The following is a 21,095-nucleotide window of genomic DNA, read 5'->3' on the forward strand; positions in this document are numbered from 1 at the left end:
CAATTCTGCTTTTGAAGATGAAATGAAATTTGAAATGAAAGACATCACTGAGAAATATGCGCTATTATGAACTAATAAATGAGTGCTTCACTTTGATGTTTAGGGGTAAAAGAGAGGAAATATTCTTAAACTATAGAAATGGATGTCACATATTGGGAAAGAAGCTAAAGCGTATAGACCAATAAAGACCGCATGCTTGTGCAGAAACATGAAACGGACTGTGAGTCCTCAAACAAATATTTTTTGATGTAGATTTGTTCATAAAGTAATGACTAGTTCGTTTAGCTCTCAGAGCACGAGGGCCTGAAATTTAAGCTACCTTAATAAAGATTCTGATAAAAGCCACCATGTCTACACAGATTTTAGTACACAGATGGAGTGTTTGGACATTCTAGTTGGAGCTATTTCCTTTTAATTCTGTCATATCATTAGAATTACTATTCTACTTCTGTGACTGCTATATACTACAACAGCCACCGCCACAATGATTGTCACTTATAATTATTATTTCGAGAAGCACCAACCAACACTGAAGATAGAAAGGAGTATAGGAAAATCATTTCTTCACCACCCATCTTTATACAGGTGAATATTAAAATGATGTACATCAGAAAGAGTTAAGGTTCTCACTGGCATTCTCTAACATTTTATTTTAATATTTTATTGTCATTTTGTAAAAATGTTCTTGCTTGGGGCAAAGGAAAACTTTTTCATATAATCTACATTATTATAGATTAAACAGCTCCAGATTCCTTGATCATGTTTACACAAGTTGTTTTTTTCCCCTTTCTATTCAACTTGATTATTTTTATCAATAATTTGTGTAATACTCGAGTTTTTCAATACTATTCCAGACTGTGGTTATCAAAACGCATCAGAATATTTTTAATATAAGACCAAATATAACAGAATAAAAATATTAATTTTCTGCTCTCAAATTAAGTCCCTGAATATTTAATTACCTACTGGAATGTTTGGCATAGCTTGTAGTAGGTAAAAAGTCAAGGCAAAACTTGTGTGTGAGTAATAGGGGGTGTGAATCACACATATATTAAGGAGGCAAATGTTATATAGTGATGCAGAATCAAGAGCTTAGATATATAGTTCAGGTTACGAGCATAAAAATACATACACTAGGATCACTGTGTTCTAAGCTAAATGATGAGATTATCAGGGGAGAAGTGGCTATGAACTTGAACTGGTGAATAAGAAGATGGGAAAGATTCTGGGCAGGAAGATCAACATAAGCAAAGGTGAGAGGTGGGAACCAGCATCGTCGTGTGTCGGAGGGTAATGGACCAACCTGATGAGCGAACGATCCACATCTGCCCATCATGGAGGGTCGATATGAACATAAGAGGAAAGTTTGTGGTGTCTCAACTACCACCCTGAGGAGTCTGATGACGAAATAGGATGATCATGCAGTGTTGTCGCCAGCAGAATTAAAGGCCCTTTTAGAGTTAACAGCCTGGCAGATTAGGTTATTAATCAAACAGTAAATTTGATGACCAGAACTCACTGGCTACCCACACATTTCCTGAAAGATGCCATGGATATGACTATTGACTGGATCTAGAGAACAGTACTGAACATCTTCCAGATTATGTCTTTCGTGTGTTCTTGCCATGTCCTTTGAAGACCTCGACACAAAGTCCCAGTCCAAATGAAAAGCTGCCCCCAACTGTCCTCGCCGGTGAGGTAAGGAGTTTAGAATACAAGTGAAGGAGAGGTAACCGACATCCTACGTCTAGAGCCCGACATTTTCTCTAGTAAAAAAATGAAATAAAACATGGCTTAAATTTTAAAAAATATACACATACATACACACACATACATGTATGTATGTGTGTGTATAAATATAAATATAAATAAATATAAATATAAATATATATAACTTCAGTATTCAGGCTGCTAGCCGCTGAAACTCCAAGAGAGAAACTTAAGGATAGAGACGATTCTTTGCTATCTAATGTCATAAAAATAGAGGGGTTTCAAAGTTTCTTCTCTAATCTGGTGAGGCAAACTGGGGAATAATCTTTTCCCACAAGCTATGGCCTCTTACGACATATTCAACCCCAAGCTAAGCACTCGGGAAATAGAGGAGGATTTATAAAGGATGACAGGGGTTTAACCTTCATTCAGAGACACACGGCCAATGCCGCTCTCATAAAGACTTCTGAAAAGCCGGTGTGTAAAAATACCATTTATATCATTCAAGATCCTGAGGCAAATTTTTAAACAACTGTTTGTGAATGCTACGAAGACGTCATACCTTAGACTTCTCATCGATAATACAGCCCCACGCTGACGGAGAGCTGAACAGAAGCGCCGGGGTCCTAATGAGAAAGGCAGTGAGAGACATGGCCCGCCCGCCTGCTCTCTGCTTTCTGTGAGCCTCACGCCTGGAGAGCGTGCACTTTGCAATACCGGCAGTGACATGATAAAAACTCGTCCTGTTTTTGTTCTTTTCTTAGCTTATTCGTTTATGGGGAATAGATACGTACGCCTCACAGGCAGCCCCGAGCCCAGTGTTTGTCATATTTCAATCACGGCCAGGGCCAGTGAGCTATCTCCACACAGCACCGTCTCCACGTTCTGGAGGACCAGAATTAATGAATTAGCTATTGATTAAATTCCACTCTAACAAATCCACCAAGGCAAATAAATGAACTACCCGGGGCACGTGTAGGCCATGGCCAGACATGTACAGGCTATCGATCAGTAGTTAGTATTCTTTTGGGATACAGAAGCAGCTGATGATAATATGACAAGTATGGGAAACGCAATGTAGGAACGGAGTTTGCTTCCGGAGGAGCGGGCTATAAATCTAGAAAGGTCCAGCTGATCTTTATTTGTGTGCTACGGCATCTTTGGTTTAGATCTGAGAAAAACGTATGTAAGTGCTTGTTCTGGAGATGGAGCCAAGCGCAAGGTCCAAGTGAAGCCACAGACAAGGGCGACGCGCTGCGCACATACAATCACACAGGCCGACGGGCATGTTATTAAAAACGCATGGAAGTCGAATGTGTACCAACAACTGCATTTGACCCGGAATAAGCCGAGAATCTGAGAAATACATGTCTTGTTAGAAACCAAATTACTGAAATAAACCAGTTTACTGCCACGTCTCTAGAAGGATTTCACATTTGATTTCGCATGTTGCTAATATAAGAGAGACTTTTAAAAACCAAAATAGAAACATAACTAACAAGTCTACGTTGCCAGAAGTATAATGAAATTACACAAACAATAACGTGCGCGCGGGAGGCTAACTGCTTTGGTGCTGGCGTAATTTTGATTAATGGCTTGGCAGCCCGCACCCGCTCGTTAGAGTGTCGCCTTTGGAAAGTGCTGCTCCGCTACGATGGATCATTTCAAGAAAGGAAACGCTTTACGTGCCAATATTTTGGTTCCGAATGATCTCCATCAAGGTTTTTTTTTGCTGAATTTTTGACCCAAAAGGCATGGAAAAACGGGAAGGGAGGGAGAAAGAACGGGAGAACATTGCCGGAGGCATTGGAATACAGAGAAGTATGGGACAAGGGGATTTTCTGTGCTGGCCGGTACGGAGTAAGTCTATTAGAGCCTCTGTCCCCCGCTGATCACCACTAGAAAGTCTACACGAATTCCAAAAAGCAGCCACCCGAGGACCCTGAAAAGCTGACAGATCAGGAGCGAAGCCAAAACCTGAAGCACAAACATTATAGGGTGAATTTTCCTCCTTTGTCTCCCATCTTCGACCCGAGAACAAGCCCAGCGTGGCGCTGTCCATGGGACAAAGTGAATCTGCGAGAGAAACTCTGCCTTCCTGGTAGAATCCAGAAAGCCCTAGCAAGCCAGAGGGTGTGAGGGAAATCCCTGTTTGGGGTTATCTCCCCTTTTTTTTTTTTCCTCTGGCCCCCACTCTGAGGATGGTTTCAGCCAAGGAGCTGCACTATGGCAGCCCTGGCCAAATGGAAATCTAAAACCCCAAGAAAAATCTCTCTTTCTAACCAGAGGATCCAGAAGAAGGGGCCCCTGTGCTCTGTAGAATGTGTGGCGAGCCAATCCCTGTTTATTTTTCTGTTTTCTCTCATCTCATTGCTCCTCAAACAGCCTCATCGATGTAACTGTGTGTGGAAGACCTGAGAGGCTGAAATTCCAAAAGAAACCATGTTTTTTTTTTCTGGCTAAAGACCCAGGAAAGGAAGTCCAGGGACCTAGAAACCATGGAGGGACCTCACAAGTGAGGGACTCAGGCAATCTTCTAGGTCTCGTGGGTGAATGTTTACAGCACCTTTATAGACAGTCACCAAAAAACTGGAAACTCCCTGAATTGTCCATAAACTGTAGTAGATTCATACAATGAAATATTATTCAGCAACAATAAGCCACGAACTTGATATGTACAATAACACGGATGACTCTTAAGTGCATTACGCTAAGTGGAAGCAGCCAGACTTAGGTGGCTTCGTGCCATACAACTAAGCTTAAGTGACAGTAGGGACCAGGCGGCATTGTAGAGACTAGAAGAGAGACGCGTTTGCTCAGTCTGGGGGCAGGAGGAGGGGAGGCTGGCTCCACAGAGCACCGTGCGAGGGCGTATTCTGCCGTGACGGAACCGAGCGTGCTATGTCTCGACTGCGGCGGTGTTTAGGCATTTGTCAAAACTCACAGCAACGCGGAGCAAGAAAAGAGCGCATTTTACTTTGTATAAAATTTTTAAAACATGAAAAATGTAAGAGGGTAAACAATGAGCAAATTCAGGAAACCTGGTATTCTGAAATTTCCTGAGAATCTCTTGTTGATGCTTAACCTGGTCGTCATCCTGGTATATGCAGACTCTCTCGATCTGCACATCGGTGACTTTGGTTCTGGGATATTTTCTTGTCGTCTTTATCTCCTGCCCCCTTTCTCCTCTGTTCTCTCTTTCTGAAACTCGTACTACCCACATAATTTCCTGGATTTTGTCTAATTTTCTTAATTACATTTTTCTTGACATCTTTGCTTTTTTTTTTTTATCGCATATTCAGAGACCTTGCTTTAAATTTGCTCCCAAAGTTTTAGTTCGACTCGACACTTTTAATTCCCATGAGGTCCTCTCCTAACCCCCAATTTAATTTTTTTTTCCAAGTAAATGTGTTTGTTTCATAAAGAATTTCTTTTTATCTCTTTGAGGTTATTATGTATGCGTTTCCTTAGTCTGTCCTGTCTCTAGTCTATTGAGTTATTTCTCTTCTTTCATTTTGGTCCTTTTAATCTTTGAGAGTGAGGTACAAAAAGCTGATTAGAACCTTTACATAGAGTGAGTCTTGCCGACTGGCGTACTTCCCTTCTAAGTGACCAGGTGGCGAGCTATCTTTTCTGCTAGGGGATTCCCCATCTGCATATATCTGGAGTTATTTTATTTGGGGCCATTCAAGCTTTTCAAGAGAAGAATGTCTGGGGTCATGTGTGACTCTTTATTTTTGAGAACAAAGTTGGGAAAGCAGCCAAGGCTTCGATCATTCCAATTACAGTGCTCCACTTTAATCATGATTTTCTCCTTTACCTTTTTACACCCCAGCCGTCCACTGTGCCTAGTGGCCCTAATTCCTAAGTACCTCAGTTCAATTTCTCCTGGGAATAAATTTCTGATCTCCTGGTAAAGGGATACACCACATGGAGTAAGATAGACAGACAGACACCTGGATGTATGAGGTAGAGGTAGGGAACCTTGAATTCCGTGATGGTTGATCATGTGTGTCAACTGGTCTGGGCCCAGATATTGGGTACATCTCATTTCTGGGTTTACCTGCAAGGTGCTCTCTGATGAGGTTCGCGTTTGGATCGGTAGACAGAGGAAAAGCAGATGGCCCTTCCCAAGGTACGTGGGCGTCATCCGATCCGTTGAGGGACTGAACAGAGAAGAAGGGGAGGGAGGAGGAATTCCTTCTCCTGCCTGCTACCGGAGCTAAGACATCAGGCTTCTCCTCACTCAGACTTGGACTGAGATTTACGCCACTGGCTCCTCTGAGTCTCAGATCTTCGGACTTGGACTGGCTTCAAGTCTTCCCGAGTCTCCGCTTTTGGTTCTGTTTCTCTGGAGAACCCCGACTAATTACAGGTTCTAATCACCTTTTTTCAGACTTTCAGCTAATCCCGTGATTTCGCCTTTGAACCTCTCCCTACCTCTCCCTTGTGCGCAACCCTTAAAGCGTGTGAGAGCTCAGATGCTGAGGTTCTCTGTAGGGCGAATGCGTTCGTTTTATGTCATTATCTCCCTCTGCCAAGCCACATTTTGGTTGTACATTTCTCCGCTTTACGAAGTTGCCTGCCTCTCTCTGCCAAATGCTGTGTCCAGATTCGTGCTGAAATCTCTCTTCTGTTGTCTTCTCTCTCATTTTCCTTGCTCTTGTTGTTTGATACCCTTAATTTTTTTTTTTTTTGCCATCAAATATATCGGAGGGTAAGCTATCATTACCCGCAACCGCAAAATAGTTTTTCTTATCATCTTCTTAAAAGGAAAAAAAAAAAAATCCCAGAGACAAAGACATGGATGGGTATTCGTTCAACTTCTAATAAAGCTTACATATTATTTTTAGCTAAATATAAACAGGGAATCTAAGCTAAGTTCCCTTATGCCACTCGCCAGGGTTTGAGTCATGGGATGGCAGCAGACAAGAAATCTGACGTCACCTGCCCACCGAACTGTAATCCTTCCTTGAGTTGTTCAAGACTGAGCTCAAGTGTCCTATTTTCCATGAGGCTTTGAATGAGAACTGTAGGCAGAGTTTGGTATTTCTCTCTTCATGCATCTCATGCACATTATCAACTTCCGCTGCAGTTTTTCGCCGTGTTCTATAAATATGTGTTTAGCTCAGTGACTTTTACTATAGACTCGAACTGCGAACATTTAGACCCTCGCCCGATAATTCTTCGTATTGCTTTTTCCTCTTACACGATGCTAGCCACAGATATGTTTGCTGAAAGAACAAATAAAGCTGTGTCCCTTTAGCTTGACCATTTTCCTTCTGCGCAGTAGGCAATCCTGTGGGTAGGTGGGGGAAACCTGAGGGAATTATCAATTAATTGACAAACCCCCAATTCGATAAATACCTGTCATGAGTTTGATAGAAGGTGTGCTCAAGAAGACAAGATATGATTTTTTGCCCTAAATAACTAAGCATCCGATTACTCGGGGTTTTCTAATTATTTTGATCACTGGATCCTCAAATTGAAAAAGACCTACATATTTGAATTTGTCATAAGGGATGCTTCAGAATGGAAACATTTTATAACGTATAGATTGTTTTAGTCGGTGTGCATGGGGGTGTGTGGTGTGTGTGTGTGTGTAGGTGAACGGTGATTCATTGCACTGGGGCAAAAGAAGGACCTGCAAGTATTCAGACTGAGTTCTTAGCCTCGACTTGACATACAGGAATGGACAGTGGCCGTCATCACACTTTGGACTGGGAAACAATATTAAATCTTCTCATTGTTATTATTCTTGCTAACTTTGAATTGAAGAGAGACTCACTTTCAAATTATGATCATTTCTCAGAAAAAAAAAAAAACAGAAAAATAAAGGGATTCTACCAAGAATCTGATAAAATTGAGAATGATTATCCAAACATCATCTTCCCTATTTATTTTACAGATATTTCTAGCTTGAGGGCAATCTGATAAATGTAAATCTAATTTTTTTCAAAGAGATTAAGTTAGACGGTAGTCACCTTAATTAAAATTGTATTCTGTGTCTCACAGAAGGATTCACTGAAGGACACATTTAAATTTCATGTTTTAAGCGTTTGTTCAGAGATTACTGAGTAAAGAGAAGGGAAGTTGGGTGAACAGAGACAGAAACATCAAAGCTTAAATGTTAGGGGGTGAGATCGATACTATAATATCAAAATTTGGCTTCACACATACATTTATAGCAGCTTATTGAGTGAGAGTGCCGTGGTTCAGATAACGTCACTTTCATTTTCATTGCACACGATCGGTTCTTTAACTTGGGTGACAAAAAATGTGTACCTTGAAGTGATGCCACCAATTGTCGGTGTTGGTATATCATTTGGGGTGTCTTCCACGGTGGTGATTTGGGTCCTGTTGCTTTTCACACAGGCGTATTTTGTGCAGACTTCAACCTGCAAACAGTAGTTTAGAAAAGCATGAATCCGACTATTGTCAAAATCCAGACCGCCAACAGCTGAATCTCACCTACCCTCGTTTCACCCGGGCCCCGAAGAGGATGGCACAGCAAATCCTCCACCACCTTCCTACGCTCGTAAAGCTGTATTTCTAATTATTTTGAGTAGACTTCTTATTTCATACTGTGCTCTATAACGTACATGCACACGTGGACTCTCTAAAAACTATGACTGAAAACTGTGACAACTCAGAGAGGTTAACAGAAATCGTGGCGTGTAATGAAAACTAACCGACGTGACTTTCTTCTTTAACTGCACATTTTAAAACTGTTTCCTTAGGAAGCCGGGCCTCGTAGTGAAAGGGGCTAAAGCTTTGGTTACAGTCGGACGATTATGTCTTTTCGCCCTTAAACGTGGGAAAAGAAGGAGATGGGAACGTGAATAAGGCGGCATCTAGTAAACAGAGCCAGTAAAAGCCTTCTGCACTCAAACAAACTTTCTATGCTTAATGTCTTCTGAAAATTTTTTATAGAGCACTCATGGATTCTAGAAGCAGCATAGTTTATTTAAAAACGTACTAAATTGCGACCTTTCTCTATGAACTTCTAGCTTCCGAAACACTCCATTTTTATCATTAATTTCTACTTTTGGTCTTGCTATTGTTCATATCCTCGCACTGTGACAAGATTTGCTATTCCTTGAGGGTAAGTTCCTTGTTTCGCATGCCTTATACAGTGTTCTCCATATTTTTTCTACTCTTAAGGTTAGTAGTTATCAAGGAGGTCTCTAAGTTGGGCCTAAGGTGGTCGGTGCACTCTCTGGAACGGCATGTTGATTTTTCTCATCTAAGTACATACATATTTTTCTAGAACAGGTGTTTCTAGGACTTCATCGGCCTCTCCGAGAAGCCCGAGGGACAAAAGTTTAAATACAACTGTGCTCATAGAGGTGCGGGCCATTGAATGAGGTGTAGATATAGTTCTCTCACCCTTAGATAAACATCTTTTAATAATGTTGTGTCTGACATATACTCACTGATGCTTTCTTTCTGCATTCAGAACCACGGGACACTAGAGGTGGACAGAATGCCGTCTGCCACCTAGTCCACTGCCCTGACAAGAGAGACCACTGACCCCAAGTAGGTTAATGACTTCCCTAAAGTTACCAAATTAGTAACTGGCAGAAATAGAAATGAGAGCTCCATAATCACAGGCTGGTTCTGATTTTCATTATCAGCAAGAGAAGCAGAAAGAGAGAAGGCGGACCGCCTGGCCGGACTTTTTTGCAAACACACGATCCGCTTCGTTTTGCCAGGGCGGACGCCATCATCTCCCCGTCACCACCACGTTCCACATCGCCACGATCCTCTCGAGAGAGAGAGACTCACACGTTCGCCCACAGCCGACTCAATCCTGAGCGATTTCCCGTCTTCCTCTCCCTTTTCCCACCAAATAATCTGTAACCAAGATGGAAGGTGTCCACTAAGAGACACGATCCGACTTGTGTTATTAACATATCCATAAGCTTAACTATATTAAAAACAAAAGAAAACAAAACAAAAACAAAAACAAAACAAAAACAACAACAACAAAAAACAAAGCTCTAACCTGAATGTCATAGACAGTGAGGGGAGACAGGTCTTGCAGAACGACAGACCCGGGCGCATTCATCCCAGTCTTGCGCAGCTTATTATTTACATAGACAGAACACGCAGTGACAACTCCATTTGGGTTTGAAGGGGACGTCCAGATGACGCGTGCAGCTGTACTGTTGATGATGACAACCTCTGGAGGAGCCATGCCCTGAGGCGCTGGAATTAGAGGAGGGAACTGAATAAACTCCAGCTGTCTCTGAAAGAGCACTTATTAAACTAAATGCAGATCAGGATTTAGGTTTAGCGAAGGGTCCGCTGCTTATCTGCCGTCCTCTGATGAAGTTATCACAGGCTGCCGTCCTCTGTAAATTGGCTTATTATACTCTCAGTTAGAAACCATAAGAACTAGTGGGAAAATGCTTTATGCCACCAGCATAGTGCTAATCTTCAATACTATGTGACCAGTGGGATATGATGATAAATTATTCACCCATCTGCACCACTAACACATGTCTATTATTTCGTCTCTTTTTCTAACCCCTCACTCCATATCTCCGGGAGGGGTTTAGGGGAGGGCGGGGGGGCGTGGATTGGAAGGAAAGAAAATTTGCTCCTTAAGCAGAAACTAAAACTCGAATACACTGAGGCTGGCGGAACGTGAAAAATCATTTGATGTTACTAGCTTGTAACTCAAGCACTATGAAGCAATAATGCAATATTGTCATTATGTAAATGATTTTGAATGTTGATTACCATAGGTAATGATGAAATCTAACATTAGGAAAAAAATCTTGCTTGGCGTTAAATTACACAATTATTCGAGCATGTCAGAAATAACTATGCAAAGACCTATTTTTATCTTAAGAACCCATCTTAACTAGTTGAAAAATTGTCCGTGTGATCCATTCTATTTTATAAACAAAAGGTGTTGACCTTTGGCACCACAAAGGGAAATGGGTTCCACACTTAAAGTGCTCTGCTAATGACCTGTGACACTTGCTTGGGAGGTAATGATATTATAATGTTTATAATGAGACTCTATAAAGCCAAAAAGATTAGAAAGACCATTCCAAACTCATTTCAGATTCACAAGTTGCTTCTCTTGCTTCCTCCCCCTTGCTAACTGGCTTAGAAATGAGTCAGAGGCAATTTTTCTCAGTGGATGAACTTCCACCTACCATTTCTGGTGACTCAGGGAGGGCCCTTGCTGGGCTCGGCTGTCGTTTTGAAAAGCACACTGCTTCTGAGAGTAAATCTTTAAAAAAAAAAATGTTTCTAAATGTCACCGCTTATTGATGTGAACTCAGCTCCAAACTCAGCATACGCGGAAAAGAACAGGCACGAGCCGGGCTAATATCCCATCATTAGAGCCTTGTGCTGCTGTCTCGATGGGACCGCGTATTGATCCGCCACTTGATGACAGCAAGCACTTAGGCATTTTAGCCCGACCCCCTTCCCTCCAACACCAGAAATTTTATAATGGAGGGATGACGGATCTCGGCCTCAGCAAGAATCAATCAATTGCATGCGCATCTCTGAAGCCTGGCGTCCCTTGAAACCTGGACTCACCCCCATCGCAGGTGTTTGCGCGTAGTACTTCGCTGCTGATGCCATGGACTCCGTTGAAGACAGAGATAAAAATCCGATACTCCGTGTTTGGATTTAAGGGGCCAATGACGTGAGAGTTTACATCTGGGGGAATTTTTAGAGATTCGTTGGAGGTAGCAGAACTCCAAAAGAGCGTATAATATTCAACGTCACCTTGTAGGTCTTGAAAAGCTGTCAATAAACACAAGACACCATAAATGTGGCTGATCTAAAAAGGACCTCAGGGGAAAAAAAGGACAGAGAATAAACTCCATTATTAGCAACTCCTAGAACTGGGGGCGTGGGGAAGCTTGTGGAATCTTCTTTATGGTGGTGCTGTTTCTTCTTGTTATTTTTTTAATGAGTTGATTTTTCTCCCATCCCATAATTAATTGCAGAGTCTTATCTTTACAGGAAAATAAACTTATAAATTACCTTTAAATATTTTAATTATGCTACTTATAATTATTCAACAAATGTTCAACACTTTAGTATTATACTATTGAGAGGAAACTAAGAGTAAAACAAAAGTATGCATTGCATAAAACGACTGCTCACAAGTAGCACGGTCCTAATACAAACTAGGGCATTTCCTGGCATCATTCCTAAAACTTGAGAGTTTTTTTTTTTTTTTTTTAACTTACTAACAAAATCTGCTAAACGACACCCAGAAGAATGTTTCAACAGACAACCTGTTATGGACACTGCTGATGTAGCAGTCACACGGCATCTTCTCTTAAGGGTCCGCTCAGTATCTGAATTTTTCTCAAGGCTCTCATCCTCTCTCCTAGTTCTCTTACCCTAAGCTCTGCTTCTCCCCACCTTCCTACAGTGAAGCCTTAAAAAAGAAGACATGAAACAGCTCTATTTTCTTAGGTAAGAAACAGTACACTGCTCTGCTTCCATTAATAGTAGTTTTAATGATCTTAAGCAGGAACTATTACCTTGGTTTGCTACTTAATCTGGAGTTAGGGTATGAATACTAGCTTGTGTTCAAAGGAACAAGAAGGAGGAGGATTTCCTATGAGGTTATTATGTTAAGTATGTGTATACTGAGAAATATTTTATCAGATATTCTAATCCTGTTATATGTGACCCATATTGTATAGACCACATAAATTTATCTGAGTAGATATTATTCCAGTTATGTTAGCACATCATGTGAACCTCAGTGACGTGAAGATGGTTATAACCTCCGGATACAAATTTTCCATTAAATGCCATTTTTTTGGTGGTGATCTCCATAGATTGGTCAGAAATGCGGTCTTAGTCATAGCAAATTCTCAAATATAGACTAGGCCCCCCTACTTTGTAATGAATTCTCGGGTAGTTTGAAACAGTTGTTAGATAGGCCAACAGAAAGTCTTCTTGCCAAAGCAACTAGACGATGCTCCTTACAGGCTTTGCATTATTTTTAGAGAGATAAAAATGCTCCTCTGAAGACGTGGGGAGATCCTCTTAGGCGACGACCCAAGCTGGGCTCCTTGTTTTTCCCCAAGACGTCTCAGACTTTCTGTCTAATTTAAGTGTCAGTCAGATACAAATGACTGCATTTTAGACATTTCCCCACACCCCCGACCCCAACGATTTACGCTCACTGTGCTCCAACTCCTTATAAACAGCCCGCCAGAGCAAAGTATATTTAAAGGAAATTATATATGAGATGTGTTAATTAGTCATCATTCTATATCGGGCAATGAAAACAAAAAAGATGATTTCTGCTCCTTAAGCAAATCGCTATGGGCACATGGGGACTGAATTAGTAAGCTAAGCTGCTGTAACCAAGAAACCCCCAAATAAAGTGACTTCAATAAAACTGATATTAATTTGGGTGTCACATAATAGCCCCCAAGCGAACCAGATGCTGCCTCTTGTGGTCATTCAGGAGCCCAGGTTCTTTCTCTTGTGTGGCTCTGGGCCTCTGAGGGCGTTGACCGTGCCCGCGGAGTTCACACTGAGACCACCGCCAGGTCCGCATTCTGGTCTAGGGGTAAGACGAAGAGAGCACGAACAGGCACACACCTGATGTTTTGTGGCTACGACCCACAGAAAGACAGACATCATTTCTTCTCACACTCTATTGGCACCAGCAGTCACATGGCCACAACTTAAGTGCCCGGGAGACTCGTAAATGTCACCTCGAGACCGGTCAACGCTTGGGGCACCGCCACTAAAGACAATGGCACCATGCAATAGCCAGCAGTTCTACCTTTTAGACAAGTCTGGTAATTGCAAAGAGACACATATTCTTTACCTATCTTCGACTCACTGCGGAAATGCGTTTATCTGAATGCCTTGCAGAATTATGTCCCCAATTTTTATTAGAAATGTTTTACCGAGTTTTTTTTTTTTTTTTCCATCTTTTATAAAACTGCTATTGAAAGCACTGTGGACATTTAGAGACAGAATAATCACTTATACCAATACTAACTAGTGCTAAGTTAATGACCTTAACATATATTATTTCATTTGATCCTTAGTGTAACATTTTAAAGCATTTATTATTATCATACCCATATTTTGGGTTAGGAAACTAGGATTTTTGGGAGGTTAAGCGGCTTGTTTTTGGTCACAGTGCTCCCCTCCAGGGTCTTCTTGCTCATGTCTGGCTGTCTCTGCCCTCGCTGGCGAGAGGGCCTTAGACCGAGGCTCTGCCCTTCCGCTCCACGCCCTCTGGAGCAACTCCTTATTTTGTTTATCTCAGAATGAGCGGTCGAAATGGGGGGGATCCTATTAAATCACTCTTGACAAAGTGCTAATAACCACTGAGGCTAAAGGCCTGAGACATGGCAAACGTAGGAGGCCTGCGCCCAAAGTCGGCATTCGGGAAGCGCCTGCTGCTCACGAACGGCAATTTTGGGTAAGTCGCTAGGCGAGCATTTCCATCTCAGCGCTTTTCTGAGAATTGCGTGAAAAACTGAAGTAAAGGTGTTTTTGTATCTCTTCTTTCAAAAATGTGATCTTTTTCGCTACTAGGTATAATTCTTCTCTGTGTTTTTTCATTGAGGCTGAAATATTTTATTTTATTACATAAAGCAGGAAGAAGAACCTGTTACCTCTACAGGGACCAGCAAGATGGAGAGGATGTGAACGGTCTCAAGGGACAGCCACCGCTCACTGCCAGCTGCTATTTTCCCTACAGTAATGTGGTAACAGCTTCATCTCAGCATTTGGTTTTTTCAAATCAACCCCTGAATCGCCATGACGTGAAACCTTCTGATTGTTAAATGGTGGCAAAGTATGTTTTTCAAATACTGCAGGCCAAACGACGCATGGAGGATGCGAGAAGTGAGTGAGAGCTCTGTGCGGCAGTTTGCGCGATTTGCCCTAAAAACACGTGCACCGCACGTGACATCACCCAGTGAGACGGACGTTTAGGACGGGCGCTTCTGCTATTTTTGATAACGCGTCCCTGTTAATTTGTGATTGGAACCATCTTCCAGAAATATTTTGTTACGGAAATGGTATGTACAGGTGGAGGATCACAGTTCAGAAATAACATAACATACATTTTATGGTTTTTATAGAAAGGTAATTTTCAGCAAGTAAATAAATATTTACGAATTGATCCATACGACTTTTGACCTACAGTTTTGTACCTTTCAGCATATTAAACAATGTGCCAGTTTTATCCTACAAATCGAGAAAACAATTTAAATTAAAATTGCAAAAAAAAAAAAAAAAAGGTGGTCCTTTCACGGAGAAGTGACTAGTTAATCTACTTAGGAGGGCGGGTTGCAGGAGGAAAGGAAATGATTATGCAACAAGCTTTCACAGGGCTGACCCTCTTCTGAGAGTTAACCTTTGTGCTCACAAATAGTTATCTGAAAAATTTCTCAGGTATGAATAGAAATAACAGCAGATTGCATGACTACATCCTGAAGGTCAGAGGTTCGCATTACCGAGGTAATGAAACTTCGGGGAGCTGCTTCAGATCTATTAGGTGTGTCAGTTTTTATAAGCAAGCTTACCTCAGGCTTGCAATTATAACATAAAGGACCGATGTTGGGGAAAATTCAGAAGCGGGATCGTAACAGAAGCCTCGAAATGTCAGCTGAGGGGGAGGGCATCCGCCGTCCTGAGTAGGCTTTGAGGATGAAGCAAGTGGTGAGGGTGAAAGGGAGGGGAAGAGGCAGACGAGTGAAAATATATACGGCACCGTTCGTAAAAATCCACCCCCGGATTAAAAACTTGTGTACTTTTCCCAGCGGTGTCTCGGGGGGCAATCATAAGCATCAATTAACTGATATTCTTCCATTTAAGTGGTTTGAGAAACCCCGACAGACATGACACCGACCGTTAAGACACCTGCGACCTTACAAAAACCCCCACAGCGACAGCCTTCTGGAGAAATGGGTTATTTAGCAGCAACGTCGATCAGCATAACCGGCGCTAATTTTAATTTACGGCCGATGTCACCTAGTGCTGGTTTTGATTCACGATTGATAGATCACGACGCTGGGGCAAATTCATTCAGATGTTCTAAAAGGAAAGAGGAAGCATTTTGCTTCTTAGGCCATAACAACACTCAAAGGCAGGAGCGAAATCACGTGGTTTCCGTTGCCCAATCAGGAGTAATTTTACCACTTTTTATGTCCTAGTAGCAGATAATCACCCTGGCGGGTACCGTTTCCTTTCATTGAACAAACATTTTAATTGGGGCGTTCCAAGTCAGATCGTTCTCAATATTTGGTATTATCCTAGCACATTCTGATTCAACTCTTTTCCAGATCTCAAGTGACATTTACAAGAATGATTACAATACAAATTTTCATGGAGAATTCAGTTTTTATTTTTATTTTTTCTGATTGTGATAATGGATGACTATGAGCTAACAGATCAGCTGTTAAACGCTACACTGACCAGCCACATCTGAAAATTCACTTGGTGTGGTTTCTAAAGTTGCAGGAACACATCGGCCCCGTCTGTGAGGTCTTTTCACTGCACAGAGGGTTTGAGAGGGCCAGGGTGAGCCCCTGCGTTAGGGGAGCCAGGTCAGGGGTCATGTCCGGGCTTCACTTCCCTGGCTCGAGCTGAAATTGTCTATAAGCAGCTCTGAAGATGATGAACTCAGAAAAATGCATTCACTTACTGCAAGCCTAGTAAATGGCTCTTGCTAAGAAGTATGAGTTATGAGCTAGGGGGCAGCTCTCCCTATAGGAAAATGCATGGTATGACGTTGTTCCACATTAACGCATGGAAATTTCTAGCACGACATTCCAGATCTAGAAGGCACCAAAGAAGGTAGAGAAGGCCCGAGAAGGATGGAGAAGGTGGAGAGGCGGGCGGCCCCTAAAGAACAGCACGGGGACCTCAGTTCTCTGCTGTTGTATTTTTTCACGTGTCTATCTGAAATTCATTTTGGTACTAAATGTTGATGGGAAACAAAGACAGGAGAAGCACTTACTTGGCTTCTCCCAGCTCACGCCGATGGCCGTGTGATTGAGAGCAACCGCGGTGAGGTTGGCTCCTCGCTCTGGGAGACCGGCTAATGTTGTCACTGTCACTTCTGGGCTGGGCGTAAAACCCACGCTGTTGTGCACAAAGACCTTATAGCCATACGTTGTAAACCTACAAGGCGTTTAGAGAAAGTCACATATAAATTTTTTTTTTTACAGGAAAAAAAACCACACATACACAAAATACAAATTTCCTTTTCTCCCCTACAAAATGCACAATTTTCTTTCCCCCTTATAAGATGCGTTTTCTTCTTTTTCCTCCCTGCACAAAACCTATCATTATTTCTGTAACTCTTGAGCCTTAACCAAAGTGTCAGGGAAATATTTTATTAGGAACGCGAAGCAAAGACTGTTATTTAATAACAAATGAGGTTTATCGTTTGCGCCTTCTTATTGTTTTGAGAAGTGGTGAGGATTACAGCTCCGTTCAAGCTGCAATTACAAAGCTGGCAGCCTGCCAGCTTCCTATTGGAATTTGATCCAGAGACTTCCGCGCTCTTCTTTTGGGAAACGCATCCATTTTCAAATATCAGAATCTCTCATCACCATATTCTTCCTCTGTCTGTCCTTCTTACCCAGAATCTCATTGGCGGACAGATAAACCCTTAAATTAAATCGTAGCTGTGACGGAAGCGCACAGCACCCCCCGCTGAGAGTTTTGCGACCATGACTGTATTTTGCCATCGTTTGAATCAATACAGTGGAAACTGAATCTTGCTTTGCAGAAGCAGGAAACTGGACTATGATGAGGGCTTTCCAAGTCATGCATCAAATCGATGATCGAGTAAAGCCACCAAAACTCTTCATCCCTTTTGGTCTTTCCACGCAGAGGACTAAACTGGCTTTGTTTGGTTCGAAACTGCCTGGGCAGGAAAACGCTATTTAGAGTCACAGTCAGGCTTTGACCGGACAGGTGTGAAGAGTGAGAGACTTGCTCATGCACGGTGCATAAAACACGACCATCCCCGGGTGGCATTCAGGGCTCAGGACAAACGCGGGCCTCAGAGCGTCATCACCTAATGTGGGTTTAATACATCATCAAGGACACGTTACTTCCAATTCAGGGCTCGTGGGTTGTGTCTCAATAAGTCACAATTTATTAGTCATGTCAGCAAGAGGAGGGGGCCCTTCCCAGTACTGAGCTAAGTCTTTTGACCAAAGTTAATGTCAGGATTTTAAAAGCATTTGGCTACCTCCTCTGTAGAAGTCTACTTAGGTGTTATTTTCAGCCACCCTCAGCAAGCGCTAAAGAGTCTACATGGCCAAGGCAACCGAAATATAATAGCGTTTACTGAGTGCTTAACACGTCAGAAAGTTTCCACATGTATTAACTCATTCGTTCCTCACAATTACCCTAGAAGGTGCTATTCTAATACCTGTTCTGAAAATGAGGAAAAATATGTCTCAAGGAGTTGAATGACGTGTCTAAGTAATGAAGCTAGTAGGTGGGCGAGTGCAGACTGCACCCCACACGGTCTGGTGCCGGAGCCTGCTCGTCTAACCAAGGCGCTACGCTGCCCCCCGATAGGATGATCCTGATGACAGTCACAACATCGTCACGATAATCTGTACCTATTCGGATGACGTCCTATCACGGAGGCCTGACCTTTGAGAGATTTTCTTAGCAGAGGGGACAGATTTTTGCTTACACGTCCAGTCTCACCAGCTTTCCTCTGTGACCACGAGCGAGAATCTGAAGGATGGTGAGTCGGGGTGAAGAGGGGAGCAGATCTGCGACAATCGAACGGAACGAAGCTAATGGCTCACGGGGGACCTGAACCAGCGACCTTGGCTTCATTAGCGCCCTCGCTGGGTAAAATACTTTTAATTGTCTTTTACTTCATAAAACGGCTTAAAAGAAATTTAGCTAGAGTCTGGATGCCTCATCTCCTCCCCTACATATATATTTAGTAACCTCTTAAGTTACTGCATCATAATTTAAGTACAGGGATAACACATTAAGCCATTTCATCATAATTTAGGGATGGTGAAATGTACAGTTTATGTCAGCATAGAAAAAAATTTAGGGCACACGGACCCGTGTAATTGAAAAGCCTGTTTTCAAAGTAATATCACAATTTTGGAGTGAGACATGGCTTTAGAGTTTATCAGCTTCAGATAAGAAAATATCTGCTACATTTTATAGATAAGAAAACTGAGAGCCTGGGAAGTTAAGAGGCTTCGCCTAAGGTTGCAAGGCTAGTGCAGACGACTAAGTGAGCCTCCGGCTCTTCTCGAACATTAAATTGTTTTCACTGTTCATTATTTTATCTAATAGAGAAATCAGTAGGCATTTCATTAGGTGTCATGCATTTGTCTTTTGCACTTTAACTTTCGTGGTTAAGTTGTAAAGAAAATAAGAACCTGAAATCTCTTAAATCACGTACTTAAGTACACAGTTTTCACTCAATCAGAAGACTGATGTTTATGCTAGTAAGTTTATACACGTAAGACTACATGTGTCAGTCTATATTTCACCGCTTTGTTAAAAAAGCAGGTATTAGGTGCTTATAGTGTTTTTTTTTTTAAATTCACACTAAGTATGTTGTTTTTTAGATGGACTTAGGTGTTGATTATTTATATCAAATGGGCCATTCCACTTAGTTGATAATATAAGAATACTTTTAAAAGAAAAATGCTAGATCAATGAACATGATGTACTCATGCAAATCGTGTGTGTGTATGTGTGTGTGTGTGTGTGTATATGTTTCTTTCTGAAATACTAATTGTATTCTCCAATTATGTCTTGAAAAATATATCATTTCAAACCCTGTAGGAAGCAGTTTTTATGAAATCTGCAAAGTTAATGAACATTTACCCGGCTGTTACTGGAGTTATTCTCTCATGATTAATTCATTAGAAACTATTTTTTCAAGGCCTCCCTTCACAAACACGAAGGAAATGCTAAACTTTGCTGTGTTATAGACATGACTATGGCATTTTTCCTTGTAAAAAATAATATATATTAAAATCTTATTTATGAAACAATACTTATTTCAAGGTTCGGTTATTACTCAAATGACCTAAAACTAGATTCTATTTAGATAATGAAGTTTCTAATCTGTTTATTTATGAAGTCGATAATTTTTTAAGTGAATGAATGAATGAGGATTTCACAGTTAATAAAGCATTCACTCCCATAACTTTCAGGTCACATAATTTGGCAGATTAGTGACATGAAAATGTATCTGTCCAACTGAGAAATGATCTCTACTGAAACTTAGAAAGTTGTTTCTTTTACAAATTATATTGTTCTCATGTTTAATATACCATCACTTCATTCATTCATTCATTCATCCATCCAAAAATATTTATTGCACACTAACAACAGTCCAGATTCTAAATATAATGAACATGTGTATGTTCTATTGGAATATATACATTTTTATAAAAATAAAATAAAATCTATTATAGTTATTATTTTTTTTTTATAAACACCCATCAAATAGATAAGGTTAAACCAAAGTTAACCTTATCTACTCTAGGAAGTCTCCACAGAAGTGGAAACATTTGGGCTTGGTGTCAATGACAAGTGGCATTTTGTCCGGTGAAGGCTTTGTCCAAGAAGCAGCATTATTCTAGGGAAAATGAGGGAAGGCCTGTATCTTAAAAGGGTCTGATGTGTTTTTGGAACCAGTAACATTCTTCAGTGCCGCAGCTACAGAAAGCTTTGGGTTCTAATCAGAATCAAACACGTGTCCACTTTATTGTTGTCCTAACAGAATTCCCCATGTCAAAATTGTCACCAGTATAAATCACGCTTCTGAGAAAGCAGGCTACTCAGCCTGCTTCCTCCACTAACTCTTCCTCAAATCTGCAACGATGCCACATCTGCCTGAACCCCGCGTCACAGCGTGGGGATTCGAAAAGCCTCTGATAGCATAACGGCCCTTCTATGCTCAAGTCCTTCACGAGGATGAATCAATAAGCAAATAAATAAAAGTACGGCACTTTCTGCTGCTTAAATCTTCAATTGCTTAAACTCTCCATGGATGGTGTTTTATCTTTTTATACCACTTATTTGTTGTTCCTAAAAATGCTCCTAAAGATTTTTGCTTTTGAAATCGAAGGGTGAGACTTTATCATTCTTGAAAGGGTTTATAATATGATACTTTTTTAGATGTGTGAGTGTAAGTTGCAGCTGCCATATTACTGTAGCTGTCTATACATATGCTACCAGAATGTCACATCTAAGTTAATTTTGCTATAATTTTCATCTTTGTTCTACTCTATCATGAACATTAGAAAGTAACACAAACTATCTATCTATCTATCTATCTATCTATCTATCTATCTATCTATCTATCTATTGATCCATCCATCCATCCATCCATCCATCCAAAA

The 21,095-nt window shown here is 41.3% G+C and overlaps 1 protein-coding gene across 1 annotated transcript in view; it reads right to left on the minus strand.

The window, feature by feature from the left end:
* The window catches only part of USH2A (usherin), a 526,768-nt gene that overhangs the window by 130,487 nt on the left and 375,186 nt on the right, over positions 1–21,095 (minus strand). Inside the window, exons 43-46 of the mRNA XM_036235436.1 lie at positions 16,700–16,863; positions 11,275–11,484; positions 9,719–9,921; positions 7,996–8,108 (exon numbers count right to left, since the gene is read on the minus strand). Coding sequence (XP_036091329.1) covers positions 7,996–8,108; positions 9,719–9,921; positions 11,275–11,484; positions 16,700–16,863 — 690 coding nt within the window. The remainder of the gene's footprint in view (positions 1–7,995; positions 8,109–9,718; positions 9,922–11,274; positions 11,485–16,699; positions 16,864–21,095) is intronic.

The sequence above is a fragment of the Rousettus aegyptiacus genome, unplaced genomic scaffold (assembly GCF_014176215.1).
Source record: "Rousettus aegyptiacus isolate mRouAeg1 unplaced genomic scaffold, mRouAeg1.p scaffold_m13_p_18, whole genome shotgun sequence".
In the NCBI taxonomy this organism is placed as follows: domain Eukaryota; kingdom Metazoa; phylum Chordata; class Mammalia; order Chiroptera; family Pteropodidae; genus Rousettus; species Rousettus aegyptiacus.